We start from the raw sequence: 14,896 nt of genomic DNA, 5'->3' as shown, positions 1-14,896 counted from the left end.
ACGCGCATAACATCCATCCACGACTCCACTCGATGCAAACCCGCCTTCACCTTCCTCTGACATCATCCACGTCAGCCGCCTCAAGCCATACCTTTCTAGAACATGCGAGTCGCACCAATAAGGCCTTTTATTCGTTGGGATGACTGTAACAGTGTGTAATGTTGGAAGGACAGGATTTAGATTCTAGTTTGAAATACCAGTAGGAAGATTGGAACTAACGCTCTTCGGCACGCTTTGGCTCAGCCGTTAAAATGCGATTTAGACCTGCCTACGCTTGTTCCCGTAACAATATATATATATTTTTTTCATAATGAATAATGCTCCTCAATTTCTTAGCCGTGACATCATTCGGGAAAAAATAAGTACTAGTACACGCAGTTACATCTAGCTTTGAAACCGATATGGCAATATTTGCCTCCTACCAGCGATCAAATGGACGGTTTCTTGGGCGTTTGCAACAATCCGCCTATTTCATGTTCCTGCGCTGTCCTCTGACGCACGCCGCTGGAAACGTTGTGGAAGGGTGCCGGGGATTTCGCCGGTTGATTTGTGTATCTGCGCTCATGTTGAGTGTACGTCGGTTGTGGGTTTCGTCGATTGCGATTGATTATTATTAATGGTTTCTCCGGGGCAGCATGTCCTTCCCCAATCGACTATAGTGAGTGAACAGGCCCGAGTGGGCTGTTGTGGTAAGAGGGTGGCCGGTAAGGGCACGCTGAGTTCCGTCTGCAGACGCGGCTGCCTTAGAGTTCGTTGTCGCTGACGTCTGCGCATGCACATGACTTTTTGCATTCCTTTTACACATTCGCGAAACATTTCGCATATTCAAGAAGCCTTCGAGCGCAGCCTTCCACGTCGGATTTGCCAAAGCGATGCATTTGTTTACACTTACATCTACAGCTTCAGATCGCTATTTGCTTCGGATATTGTAAAAAACAGCGCATCGCTTATTCTCAAAACGTAGCAAAACATACATATTTGTGCATATTAGCCGTGTTATTCCACCCTGATACGAGCTAATATGAGCGGCCCAGCCACTTAAACAACTGCAGCTGTGATGCAGACACATATATATTACGGGCTGTTGCTACCGATTCTCGCTTTTGTTTAACTTCATCATCAAGCGATGTTTAACTTCTTCATGAAGCCAGATCAGCATTCCTTAGAACACGCACCTATAAAGCAAGATATAAGTAGGAAGAAGAAGCATATGCTTGCTGCAGTAAAGCTAGGGAAACGATGGATTATGTTTTATTTGATTCTGAAGGTACCTGCCCAGCGGTCGATTTAGGCACCACTAGCCTTCTTGAAGCCCTTCGGGTAAGCGAAAGCAGGGGAAAGTAAACATGTCCGCTATAGAGATTAGTGAGAGGCGATTGGAAGTTTGGTGGAAGTACGGAAACGATAAAACACGGAGATGTACAGAAACAAAGTTCAGAATAGGGGTCAGAAAATTTGGCTATGGGAATTCGCGCCTTTTCTCTTTTCTTTTTACCTGGGTAGGACATTAGGCAGTGTAATAGCAAGAGCTCGGTGGCGCAACCCACCGCCCCGTTCCAAAGGGGACGCTCATTGCATCCATCCATCCATCCATTCATACAGCTCGCTACGCCTCCTGGTCGTTCGGATGTCGATCAAGGTGATGGTGATGATCATCATCATCATCAGCCTGTTTTATGTCCACGGCAGGACGAAGGACTCTCCCTGCGATCTCCAATTACCCCTGTCTTGCGCCAACCGATTCCAACTAGCACTCGCCAATTTCGTAATTTTATCGCACCATTTAGTCTTCTGCTGTCGTCCCCTGCGTTTCCCTTCTCTTAATACCCATTCTGTAACCCCAATGATCCAACGGTTATCTAACCGGCGCATTACATGACCCGTCCAGCTCCATTTTCTTCTATTCTTGCCAACAAGAATATCCTCTATACCCATTTGCTCTCTGATCCAAACCGCTCTCTTTCTGTCTATTAACGTTATGCCTAGCAATCTTCGTTCCATCGCTCTTTGCGCGGTCCTCAACGTGTTCTCAAGCTCCTTTGTCAGTCTCCAAGTCTCTGCCCCATATGTCAGCAATGGTAAAATGCGCTGACTGTACACGAATGATAATGGTAAGCTTCCAGTCAGGAGCTGACAATGTCTGCCGTATGCGATCCAACCCATTTTTATTCTTCTACGAATTTCCTTCTCATGATCAGGGTTCCCTGTGATTAATTGACCTATGTGAACGCACTCCTTTACACACTCTAGAGGCTGACTGGCTATCCTCAAGTCTTTTTACTTTGCCTGGCTATTCATCATTATCTTTGTCTTCTGCAAGGAACGCCAGGTAGCGTCGACGAGTGAGGACGTGGAAGAAAAGTAAGGAAACGACAAAAAAACGGAACCGTACAAAAGCACAGTTCGCAATAGGGGATCAGAAAAGTTGGTTGTGGGAGTTCATAGCGTTATTTTTTCGTTATTTTTTTCTTTTCTAACCTAGGTAGCATATTAGGCAGTACAATAGCAAGAGCTTGGTGGCGGAACCCACCAGCCCGTTCCAAAGGGGACGATCATAACATCCATCCATGACTCTACTCGATGCAAACCTGCCTTCACCTTCCTCTGACATCATCCACGTCAGCCGCCTCAAGCCATACCTTTCTAGAACAAGCGAGTCGCACCACTGAGGCGCTTTGTTCGTTGGGAGGACTAACAGTGTGTAATGTTGGAAGAACAGGAGTTGGATTCTATTTTGAAATACTAGAAGGAAGATTTGGAACTAACGCTCTTCGGCACGTGTTGGCTCAGCCATCAAAATGCGATTTAGACATGCCTACGCTTGTTCCCGTAACAATATTTTTTTTAATAATGAGTAATGCTTCTTCTTTTTTTCTTGTTTGGATTTTGTGGCGAATGTACGTGCTTTTCGGGGCTCCGTGGCGACGACGAAATCTTAAGTTTTTGTGCATGCTTTGAGCTTGCTTCTGTTTTTTATTTTCTGGTTTTTTGTATTTAAATAGAAATTGGGTTTTTTTTCTTTTTCTTTCCTTTTTTGTCTCTCGTATTTCAGGTGCGCGGGTGTGCTTCGTGTACATTTGTTTTGCAGGATGATTAGAGCGTCCTTTCGTGCCACGTGTTCCAACACGTGCAGCCGGGTGGGACGCTGAGTGTTTGTAGTCTTTAAATGGTAGCTTGGAAGTGGCAAGACAAATAGCTATTACTGGTTTTACTGTGCGTGTTTTGGTAGAAAAGTGAGGCGTGGCCACGTGCTTGAGCGCGTGCGAGAACGTGTCATACCTTCGGTCTCTGCGGCAATGACTGTTTTCGAAACAGTGGTGAGAGTTGCTTTGCGGCATTTTGAGGATTTGGATCCTGTGCGTATCGGTTTTTGCTAAAAGGCACGCGCTCTGTATTGATATAGTATTATAGTATTTGCATCAGTAGTAGCATGCGGTATTATAGTATTTGCAAAAAGCCGTGCAATACATCGCGAGAAAGTCGGTAAAGCAGGCAGTACGGGGGGGGGGGGGGGGGGTCCCTCAAGGCAGATGACGAGACGAATGAGAATGGAGAGGGCGTCGAATCAACCGCCACACAATGTGATGTCGATACTCGGCTGCAGAAAATGGAGGCTTTCCAGGAAGAGCTTGTCAAACAGGTGCAAGAGCTCAAAAGTGAGCTAAACAGGGAGCGTAATGCACGGAAGGTAGTTGAAAAGATCCTTGAAGCAGTCGAGGAAAAGCTGAACAGGGCCGCCATTGTGACCGAGAATATGAGTGACAGTGAAACGCAGACCCTAGACGCGACAGGCCATAGAGGGTCAGCGAAATACGTGGAACGCAGGCAGGGTGATGAAGGGTTAGCTGGAAAGAGCGGCACCTACCTTGAGGCCGCTACGCGGAAAAAGCAGGAGTCCAGCGGACAATGCCCCTTGTCGAGTACGAATCACGCGGAAAAGGACAAAGGGAAGCAAGAAGAGGTAGGAGAGAGTGAAAGGGTGATTATCGCTGGCGACTCAAACCTCGCTGGGTGCTCAAAAGCTATTGTAGAGAGGGTGAAAGGCGACAAAAGAGTAGCGCTAGGGACATTTCCAGGGTGCACACTGGGTTCTGTCATGGAGCGAGCAAAAGAAAAGCTCGCGGAAAATTCTCACGTGCGCAACTTCGTCATAGTAGCAGGTGGCCTAATTGACGTCCTAAACAGGAAAGGGCCAGGACTAGCCCAGCGCTTGGCGAAGGGGGTGGACGACATGCGTGAGCTATCCCCTCAGGTGCAGATCGTGGTTCGCACGGTGCCGGAGGTGCCTGTGCGTGACAGTCACGTACAAAAAGCCGTATTGGCTGCTAATGAGGCAATATGGAAAATGAGCCGAGCGAACGGCTTCGAGGTTGTCGAAGTAAACAGGGAAGTGAAAAGTTGTGGTGGTTTTAAACGAGACGGGATCCACTTCAATTACAGGGCAGCACGAGAAGTGGGCTGGCGGCTTGGTTGTCGCGCTGTTGCTTTTTTAGGGGGCCCGCGGGCGCTGAGGAGGGCAGAGTAGATAGTAATGAAGAAGGCCTCTAGGGGAACATCAGAAGGGCATCACCGTCGATAACAGAAAATGGAGGAAAGCAAGAAAAAGAGCTCGTCATGCAATAGGCTACATAAACATGCAGGTCGGCAGAAAAAGGTAAAAGTGGGCAGAGATTGAGGAGAAGTTGCATAGAGAACAAATAGGCGTGTATGCGGTTACAGAAACGCACACTAGAGACCCAGAAGAGCCGCCTGTTATTGAGAATTATGTTTGGGAAGGGGTGCAACAAAACTAAGTCGGAACGAAAGGGAGGGGGAGTCGGAACGCTCATCCATCAGGGAGCCAAATGGAAAAGAGTAAATTCACAATGTCAAGAGCATCTTTGGTTATCAGATACAATGAGTGGGAAAGAAACTTGGCTGGGCGTTACGTATTTGTTGACCGCAAAAAAATGCACAGAGAAGAATAAAGTGTTTGTGGAATGCATAAGCGCTGATATTAGGGGTTTCGGGAATGGTGCTGAAATTATCCTATTAGGTGACATGAATGCCCACATAGAGGATTTGAATGGCTATACCAACAATAACGGGAAGTCAATGCTGGACCTTTGTGAGCAACATAACCTCATTATCGTCAATACAGGGCCTAAGTGTGAAGTACAGATCACGTGGGAAGTAGGAAAGCGGCAATCGACCATTGATTACTGTCTGATGACAGAAGGAATTCATGATAAGTTGAGAGAAATGGCCACCGATGAGGAAGGTTTTAGCAGTATAGGGAGTGACCATAAACGCATCATTTTGAAAATGGGATATGTAGTTGGGAAAGAGAGCAAGGAGAGCGAAATGGCCAGTCAAAATTTGAACGCTGAACAAATAGCAAATATAGTCACTAGAGTTGAGGAAGAGCTTGTCAATTGGCCAAGTAAATAGTGGGAATACGGTGAGCTTCTAAGTGCATGAGCGACAGAAATACGGAAAGAGAAACAACATGTTCGTTGGAAAGGAAAAAAGAAACCGAAAAGCTGGTGGGACAAGGAGATATGAGAAGCGATCGCGGAACGACAGAAAGCATCTCGAGTGCACATGCAGTCAAAGACGGCGCAGTTGCCCCAGGATGAAGTAACCAGTAAATGGGAAACATAACGGGAGAAAAAGTCTATGGTTCAAATACTGGTGCAAGCAAAATTAAAAGGTGAAAGTGAACGTTGGTTGACAGAAATATGCGAGAAAAAGAAGGCCGCACCTAGAATATTTTGGAATCCCATAAACTTATTAGGCAGGAAGTCAACAACAATACAACAACATATTGACGCAACTATATTTGGCAGAACCAGTATTCAGCGGGTATGCGCCAGTGGGGACGACGCTGAAGTAGCGCGTGTTTTTAGGTGAAGCGGGGGAAACGAAGAAGACGTTGTTGTTGTTCCCTTGGACGACTGATAAAGTGCGTTTCTTGGCGGTGCTGCTACGCATACTCGTCGATCCCACGTCGTTACACTGGTGGAGGTGCTGGGTATTCTTCATGCTTGGCACCCCTTCGCGGAGCCGACGATCGAGCCCGGAATCACCATCGCGCATCGAAACACCGTTCCACCGCTTCAGTCGTCGCCTGCTAGGCTTAGCGCCCGAGTCCAGTCCGCTGCAAGAAACTTCGAGAAATCGTTTGCCTCCTACAAATAACATGGCCACCGCAGCTCCATCGCAAGTAACGCTACAGAATCCTATGGTCCCGGAGAGCTTTCATGGTGATGCCTTTGAAGACGTCCAAGATTGGCTAGACCAGTTCGAGCGCGTCGCCCAGTATAACCATAAGACCAGCTCGGCGGACAAACTCTCGAGTGTCTATTTCTATTTGAAGGACAATGCTCGTACGTGGTACGTAAACCGGGAGAGGAGCTTTGCCACGTGGGACGACTTCCGCGCACAGCTGCTGGATACCTTTTCAAGCATCGACAGGAGGGAAAACGCGCAGCGTCTCCTTGAAATCCGCGTTCAAAAGCCCAATGAGAGTGTTGCTATGTTCTCAGAAGACATGGCCCGTCTTTTCCGTAGGGCAGACCCAGACATGCCAGAGGAAAGAAAGCTGCGATATCTCCTGCGAGGAGTGAAGGAGCAACTGTTTGCCGGCCTTGTGAGAAATCCACCGACAACAGTGGCACAGTTCACAAAAGAGGCTACAGCCATTGAACGGGCCCTGCATCAACGATACCGCCAGCATGACATGGGCAACTCGACGGCGAACACTTCCGTACTGGCTGCGAGTAACGACATGTCTCTGCGTGAAGTTGTCCGCGAAGTGGTGCGAGAAGAGCTTCGGCAGCTCGGCTTTGTGGTTGCGCCTACGGAACCGACGCCAGCGTTATCTTTTGTTGCTGATGTCGTCCGGGAGGAAGTCCGGCAAGCTTTTTCAGCGCCAGACTGTGGCAACGTTCCGCGGCGCCTCACTTATGCGGAAGCTGTCCGCCGTCCACTCAACGCAACTTCAACGCCGTTGACACCCATAACTACAACACCACCTACGCCACAAATAGAGCCGACATCGTCACCCTCGTCGACTCTACCGACCCCGCCGATCATGCCAGCACAAACAACGCCGTATTTTCGACATGCGCACGCCACCCCTTGGCTCCATGGAGAGTTACCGCCGAACTACCAGCGCCGGAAAACCGATTTGTGGCGCACCGTCGACCGTCGACCAGTGTGCTACCGTTGTGGTGAAGCTGGACACGTCTACAGAGTTTGCCGCAAATGGAACAACTATCGCGCCGCTCAACAACCAAGCTTTCCTGCCAACTATGCTTATTCTCCGTACGACGGTCGACGCGCTTACAACGACGCTCCTGGGAACAGTCAGCCACCAAATACGACGACGTCCCGACCACGTTCTCCTTCTCCATCTCCGGCGCGCTACAATTCGCCGACTCGTCGCAGCTTTGCCGACGTCACTAGGGGCAGATCGCCTAGCCCTCGACGGGGAAACTAGCCGCAGCGACCTCCGGGGGTGAGGTTGCCAATACTCTAACTGCTCCACATCCCCCGTTATCGACGAACGACGACGTGAAGACTACATTGACGAAAAAGACGCCCAGCACAACGACGAATACGACGAATAGAAGTACGAAAGACGTAACTGACATCGTCAGCGCTGAGCTCATCGTTTGCATTGACGGTCACGAAATAGCCGCTCTGGTTGACACTGGCTCCCATTTTTCAATCCTTAACTTACAGGTCGCTGACAAACTGAGGAAGGTGAAGACACCATGGCACGGGCCCAACATAAGAACCGCCGGAGGTCAGTTGATGACACCTGTCGGGAAATGCACGGCCCGACTCTTAATCGCCGGTTCAACCTTCGTCGTCACCCTCGTCATCCTTACTGAGTGTTGTAAAGAACTTATACTGGGCATGGATTTTCTACGGGAGTACGGCGCCGTGATTAACATCCGTGACAGAAGCGTCACTTTTGCTACGAGTTCGGATCATGTCACCCATGAGAAGCCACAACAACCTCGCTTACGTATTGCCGCGGACGACGTCATACTTTTGCCGCGGAGTTGCTCCCTCGTACAGGTGCGCTGTGACAGCCTGCAAAGTGGGACTGGAGTAGCTGAACACATCAGTGCGCTAGCACTGAATTGCGGTGTGTTCATTGCCAGAGCACTTATCAATGTAATCGACGGAAGCGCCGAACTCTTGCTGACAAATTTTAGTAGGGAGCGCCGACACATCGTTAGAGGCACTGCTGTCGCCTATTTCGACGAAGTGACAGAAATACAAGACTGCCACTTAGCGCAGGAGTCGGCCTCTACAGTCCACACAGCTGCACCTATTGTAGACGTTAATCCGACGTTAACGGCCGTTGAGCGGAATCGTCTGCTTGAGCTCATCAAGCAGTACCAGGGCTGTTTCTCCTCTGCGTCACGAGTTGGTCAAACGCCCCTTACGAAACACCGCATCATTACTGATGTCGACGCCAGACCCATCCGACAAAACCCTTATCGTGTGGCCCCAAAGGAACGCGAAGCGATACAAAAACAAGTGAAGACGATGCTAGAAGATGGCGTTATTCGACCATCTAATAGTCCGTGGGCATCACCTGTAGTTTTAGTGAAGAAGAAGGACGGTAGCCTGCGCTTCTGCGTCGACTATCGGAAGCTCAATCAGGTCACAAAGAAGGACGTTTATCCGCTGCCGCGTATTGATGATTCCTTGGATAGGTTGCGAAACTCGTGCTACTTTTCCTCAATGGACTTGAAAAGCGGTTATTGGCAGATCGAAGTGGATGAGAGAGACCGTGAGAAAACAGCCTTTGTGACGCCTGACGGACTTTATGAATTTCAGGTACTTCCTTTCGGTTTGTGTTCGGCGCCAGCAACATTTCAGCGTCTAATGGACACTGTGCTCTCCGGACTCAAATGGCAAACATGCCTGGTGTACTTGGATGACGTGATTGTCTTTTCCGCAACGTTCGACGAACACTTACGAAGGCTGAAAACTGTTTTTGAAGCGATACGCTCTGCCGGTCTTACTTTGAAGCCTGAGAAGTGCCATTTTGGTTTTCATGAGCTCCAGTTCCTCGGTCACGTCGTCAGTAGCCAAGGAGTCCGACCTGATCCGGATAAAATTGCCGCCGTCGCTAATTTCCCGATTCCATCAGACAAAAAAGCCGTGCGACGTTTTCTGGGACTCTGTGCATATTACCGGCGATTTATTGCTAATTTCTCGCGTATCGCATGGCCGTTAACACAGCTCACCCGAGACGATATGCCTTTTACTTGGGGCGAAGACCAGCAGCGGGCATTCCACGAGCTCCGGCAACGCATGCAATCGCCTCCCGTATTAGCACACTTCGATGAGGAAGCCCCGATGATATTGCATACAGACGCTAGTAATGTCGGTCTAGGGGCGGTGCTAGTACAATGGCAGGGCGACAGCGAAAAGGTGATTGCTTACGCCAGTAGGACACTATCCCGAGCCGAGGCTAACTACTCCACCACTGAAAAAGAATGCCTCGCAATGGTATGGGCAGTTCTGAAATTTCGTCCGTATTTGTATGGTCGGTCTTTCACCGTCGTGAGTGACCACCATTCCCTCTGCTGGCTCATTAATTTGAAAGATCCTTCCGGCCGGCTCGCACGCTGGAGTCTTCGACTCCAAGAGTTCGACTTTGTTGTTACATACAAGTCGGGAAAACGGCACGCAGACGCCGACTGCCTTTCTCGGTCTCCTGTTGAGCCGGCAGCACAAGACGATGACGACACGGTTTTTCTGGGACTCGTGGATACTGCCGATCTTTCACGCCAGCAACGGGATGACATTGAATTGCTGCCGCTTATTGATTACCTCGAAGGACGAACCAACCGCGTGCCGAGGCTCTTTGCAAGAGGGGTGGCATCATACTGCTTGCGTCGCAACGTCCTCTACAAGAAGAACTTCTCGCCTAGCGGCAGCAACTACTTACTTGTTGTTCCATCACCGCTTCGACGTGAAATCTTAAACGCCTGCCACAACGAGCCGACTGCTGGGCACTTGGGCTACACTCGCACATTGGCACGGATTCGGCAGAAGTACTACTGGCCGAGACTTACTGCGGTCGTTAAACGCTACGTTCAGACATGTCTGGATTGCCAACGTCGTAAACCGCCATCCGTCAAACCAGCCGGCTTACTGCACCCTGTTGACGTACCGGCCACACCATTTGCACAAGTAGGCATGGACTTTCTGGGCCCCTTCCCGACGTCTACTACTGGTAATAGGTGGATAATCGTTGCCACGGATTATCTCACTAGATATGCCGAGACAAGTGCCCTGCAACGGGCAACAGCAGATGAAGCGGCACGATTTTTTCTGGAATCCATCGTTTTAAGGCATGGCGCTCCCGCAGTCGTCGTCACGGACAGAGGTACTGCGTTCATGGCCCAGTTTTTAGATATCGTTCTACGTCTAAGTGGTACCGCCCACCGAAAGACAACAGCGTATCACCCTCAAACAAACGGACTGACAGAACGACTCAATAGGACATTGGCTGATATGATAAGCATGTACGTAGATGTAGAGCATAGGAACTGGGACGAGGTTTTACCTTATGTCACCTTCGCGTACAATACGGCTCGTCAAGAGACCACTCGCAAGACGCCCTTCAGTCTCGTATACGGCCGTGAGGTTACAACAACATTAGATGCAATGCTCCCTCATGAATTTGACGACAACGAAACGGGTGCTGAAGAGATAACACACCGAGCAGAGGCAGCTAGGCAGCTTGCGCGTCTGCGAATCCACGAACAGCAGGACATTGACGCCAGACGCTACAATCTTCGGCACAAAGCCGTAACACACAACATCGGCGACAAAGTGTGGGTCTGGACACCTATTCGACAGCGTGGGCTCTCTGAAAAGCTCCTACGTGAATACTTCGGGCCCTACATAGTTCTCCGACGCATCAGTGACGTCAACTACGAAGTCGTTCCTGACAGCTCGCACTGTTCAAAGCGCCGACGGCATTTACCCGAGGTCGTTCACGTGCTGCGTATGAAGCCGTACTATGAGGACTGCCAAGACTGCGCAGTTCTTTACCGCTGCCTTCCAAGCCTCTATCATCGGGACGATGATCTTTTCTAAAGGGGGAGCAAATGACGCAACTATATTTGGCAGAACCAGTATTCAGCGGGTATGCGCCAGTGGGGACGACGCTGAAGTAGCGCGTGTTTTTAGGTGAAGCGGGGGAAACGAAGAAGACGTTGTTGTTGTTCCCTTGGACGACTGATAAAGTGCGTTTCTTGGCGGTGCTGCTACGCATACTCGTCGATCCCACGTCGTTACAATATCCTAGACGAAGATGAAAACAGACTGTCGAAAATTGCTGTCGAAAATCACGCCAAGGTATTGAAATGAGTTGACTTCGTCTAATGGAAAATCGTTTATTTCTAAACTTAATGACTTAGCAGGAAAGCTACTGTTGCGCGTTGGAAATACCACATACTTGGTTTTACTAAGGTTAATCGTAAGTTTGTTCATTGAGAACCATTCACTTGCCTTTTTCAACTTGTCGTTTGCTTCAAATTGTTTAGTTTGCCGGTCCATGAGCTGCACGTGAACCCTCCTTCACTGGCCACGCTGTTTCATCACGAGGCCATGTTACATTTCGACACGACATACATCCAGCCCACTCAGTCGGCTCATGAGCAGCCTATTGACATTTCAAGCCAGGAACAGAGCGAGCCGAGTTCGATGATAGCCCAGCAGCAAGATGGCGTGAGTGGCCAGACGAGTCAATATGATCAGAAGCAGCAGCACCAGCAGCGGCACCAAATTCAAGTGCCCGGCGAGCTGAGAGTGCAGCAGATGCAGCATACGGGCTGTGATGGCACGATTGCACAGCAGTGCATTCAATCCACCAAGGCGCAGAGCGTGAACAACCACAGCATCACGCCTCCGATCTCCTCACGCTACCAGATGATGGCGCCACAGTCGCACCGGCACGGCAGCACATCCTGCGGTGGACTCCACGCGAACGTCCAACACATGTTGGGGCTGTATCGTCACAATGGGCTCCCCGTGGTGCCGAATTCTATGCTCCACCATCAGCAGCAAAGATTCGACACGTGCGCCAACTCTATGATACAGCAGAACTTCTCGCAGCTGCAGGAGCAGACAGCGTTCACATCTCCCGAGGCGATTACGGAGCAGTATGATGCCGAGGGGGCCACTCCGGAAGCCGGCACCGGCCCAGGAGCCGAGACCGCGGACGCAAACGTAGCGTTGCAGAGGAACGCCACTCGGTGAGTCAAATATACACCTCATATTAAGTTCGTTTAAGAATTTTACTTGTGAGCGTAGGTTGGCAGGTTCAGTTCACAGCCGCATTCGAAGAGGGGTGCATGCAAACAGGCTGGTGTACCTATGGTGCATTGAGATGGTTGTTTGAGAGCACTCTTAGAGCGCTTGTTTTTGTCTTCAGGTATGAGCAAAATGTCAGGTCGTATTCTGTAAAGTAGCGACACCATAGATCTTTGCCGTCGCTCCCTTACCCGCGCCGCTGTCTTCTTTTCTCATCGCTGTCAGAGTAAGTGCTTCCGGAGCGCTGATTTCCCGCGGCACATGAAATCACCCTATTAGCTGACCCTGTCGCCAAAGGGACGTGATGAAACTTGTTTAAGCCATTTTTTACTTCTTATCCGGCTGCCATTCGCCTGCAACGTGTTGATCGTGCTGCCACAGCGCACGTGCATTTTGCAAGTTAAGTGATCTGCGTTTGCCGTAAGAATGCCTGGCTGCTGCTCTTTCCAATGCAGCAGCAGATCGTAAAAGTGACTAGGGCTGTTCACAAATCCGCGAGGAAAATGGGATGTCGTGTGGCGAAAGCAAAGGCTACGCAACATTAAAAGAAAACACTTCGCCCCCTTCGAAACACGCCGTTCTCTGCCCAGAAAGCACTGTACTTATCCTAATGAATGAAGGCAAATTTGCACGAAGAATCGTAGAATTTTTGCAAGCCGTACTGTTCCGAAATTTTAGCACAACACAAAAGTGCACTGCCTTCACATCTACGCGTGTAAAACATGGCGCTAGCGTTTCTTTTCTACCAGTGTGTTTGTTCTTTTTCACTTTCGCATTATTATTAAGGCAGACATTCTTCTTGAGTATTTTACCGGCGACTGAGCGCTCACTTGTGTGTCTCGTTGCCCTTCGTAACTTTTGTGCCAGTTTGGAAGACATGGAAGCTCGACACTTCTTGCTATGTGTATGTTTTTGTATTTTCATACTTGCGGTTTGTTGCGGACAAGATACGGATCTCCACACAAATTTATTGGTCGGCTCTGTTAAAGGAGTCCTGAGGAAAAAATTTTCGATCTTCTCTTTTTTTACTGTTATCAGTAGCTATGACCCAGTAATCATGGCACGAAACATCATTGGCTTCAGAGTGCGACAGGTAATTATTTGGAGTCTTGTTTGTAGCGACCAGTCCAAGTTCTCAGTTTCAGCTGGCACAAGAGGAGAAAAGAAGGATTACAAACACCGCTGGACACGGGATCGCACGAAACTATGAAGTGCGCGCGCCAGCGCAATAGAAGCGCGCGAACTTTGTGTTGCTAGCTCGTCTGCTATGCGTGCACATAATTTGCGATGTCCTCGCCACCATCGTCGTCCTCGTTTTCGCCGTTCGGCGGCGACTATTTCCCGCAGGCGAGAGCCGACGCAGTATTAGCCGAGGCCGACCACTTTTGTGTCGATCTGTTACGAAGCAGTGACACGGCAAGTTCAGCAAGCGACGCATTGCGTACGCATCGGTACAAGTAGCACGAACCATTCATCGAGGTCACTTGGGGAAGGAAGCACATTCTGAAGCAAAACACAAGGTGGGGCACACCATCAGGATTGAGGGTACTTTGTCTTGGTGGAAGATCATCTCTAATCTGGGAGGCTTTTGTGCATATCTGGCACTCTCGAAATGAAACGAGGAAGTCTGCCTGCTCTTCAACGGGGTCCATTGTAAGCCTTCAGGGGCACGCTCGAACTCGGACCGCTTCTGCCGCCAATTGACGCCGACGGTAGCGAAATCCAGGCGAGCTGCCGATCGCTGAGAAACCGTGTAGGCCTAGCTCGCTGGCCGTCGGATCCGAAGCCAACGGCCCTTGCGATCGGTCTGCAGCTCGTAATAAAGCACCTGTATTCGTCAAGGCAATCAACGTCTGCACATTTGGGTTGCTCATACGTAACAATACAAATAGTTTTCCCGTCGCCTTTGGTAGCGATGAGAAAACACGTTAACCAGGCGAGCCGCTTGGCAGAGACGACTGCTGCGTCGGCTGCGTTGTAGCACTCGCGAGTCGCAATCACGCAAACAATTTACTATATCGCGCAACGTTTTATAACATGGTCACTTTCGGGGTCACTTTATGAGTTATTTCGTGTGAGAAACAAATTTTAGCCAATTCTTGCGCCGTCGTCCGCGGCGAAAGAGGTCAGCGCCACGACCAGTGTATGTAAGGGTTACAGGGACGATTCGGAGCGGCAACAAACTTGCTCGCCGGGCCCGTCACGTCGAGAGCGCAAACTCTTGATGTAGCGCTTTCTGGGCTGTTTACAATCCTTCCTCTATGTCGATGTCGCGAGGGTCAGTGTTGGGCGGCTAGCTTTGCCCAAAGCTTTATTCGCCATTGATAATTTGCAGACGATGTGTGTGTGAACACATAAAGCGATTTCACACGTTAACTCGACTTCGCAATTTTCTGTCACTACTCCTTTAACCAGTGCAGTCAGCTCTCATGGGTGGTGTTAGTTCAGCGGGCAAGTACATTGCGCACCCATTAGTGCAAGTTAAATTACATGTTCCATATATTCATACTGGTGTGTCCTTGGAGGCTTTATTTATCTCATAGAACGATGTTCAACAAGA

At 49.6% G+C, this 14,896-nt stretch overlaps 1 protein-coding gene across 1 annotated transcript in view; it reads left to right on the top strand.

The window, feature by feature from the left end:
* The first annotated feature begins 11,825 nt into the window (after window positions 1-11,825).
* LOC142557993 (uncharacterized) overlaps window positions 11,826-14,896 on the top strand; it is a 67,042-nt gene continuing 63,971 nt past the window's right edge. Inside the window, exon 1 of the mRNA XM_075670164.1 lies at window positions 11,826-12,278. Within this exon, the coding sequence (XP_075526279.1) occupies window positions 11,842-12,278 (437 nt within the window). The 5' untranslated portion in view covers window positions 11,826-11,841. The remainder of the gene's footprint in view (window positions 12,279-14,896) is intronic.

Source organism: Dermacentor variabilis, chromosome 9 (genome assembly GCF_050947875.1).
Source record: "Dermacentor variabilis isolate Ectoservices chromosome 9, ASM5094787v1, whole genome shotgun sequence".
Lineage (NCBI taxonomy): Eukaryota > Metazoa > Arthropoda > Arachnida > Ixodida > Ixodidae > Dermacentor > Dermacentor variabilis.
This window is presented reverse-complemented; position numbering and strand designations above follow the sequence as displayed.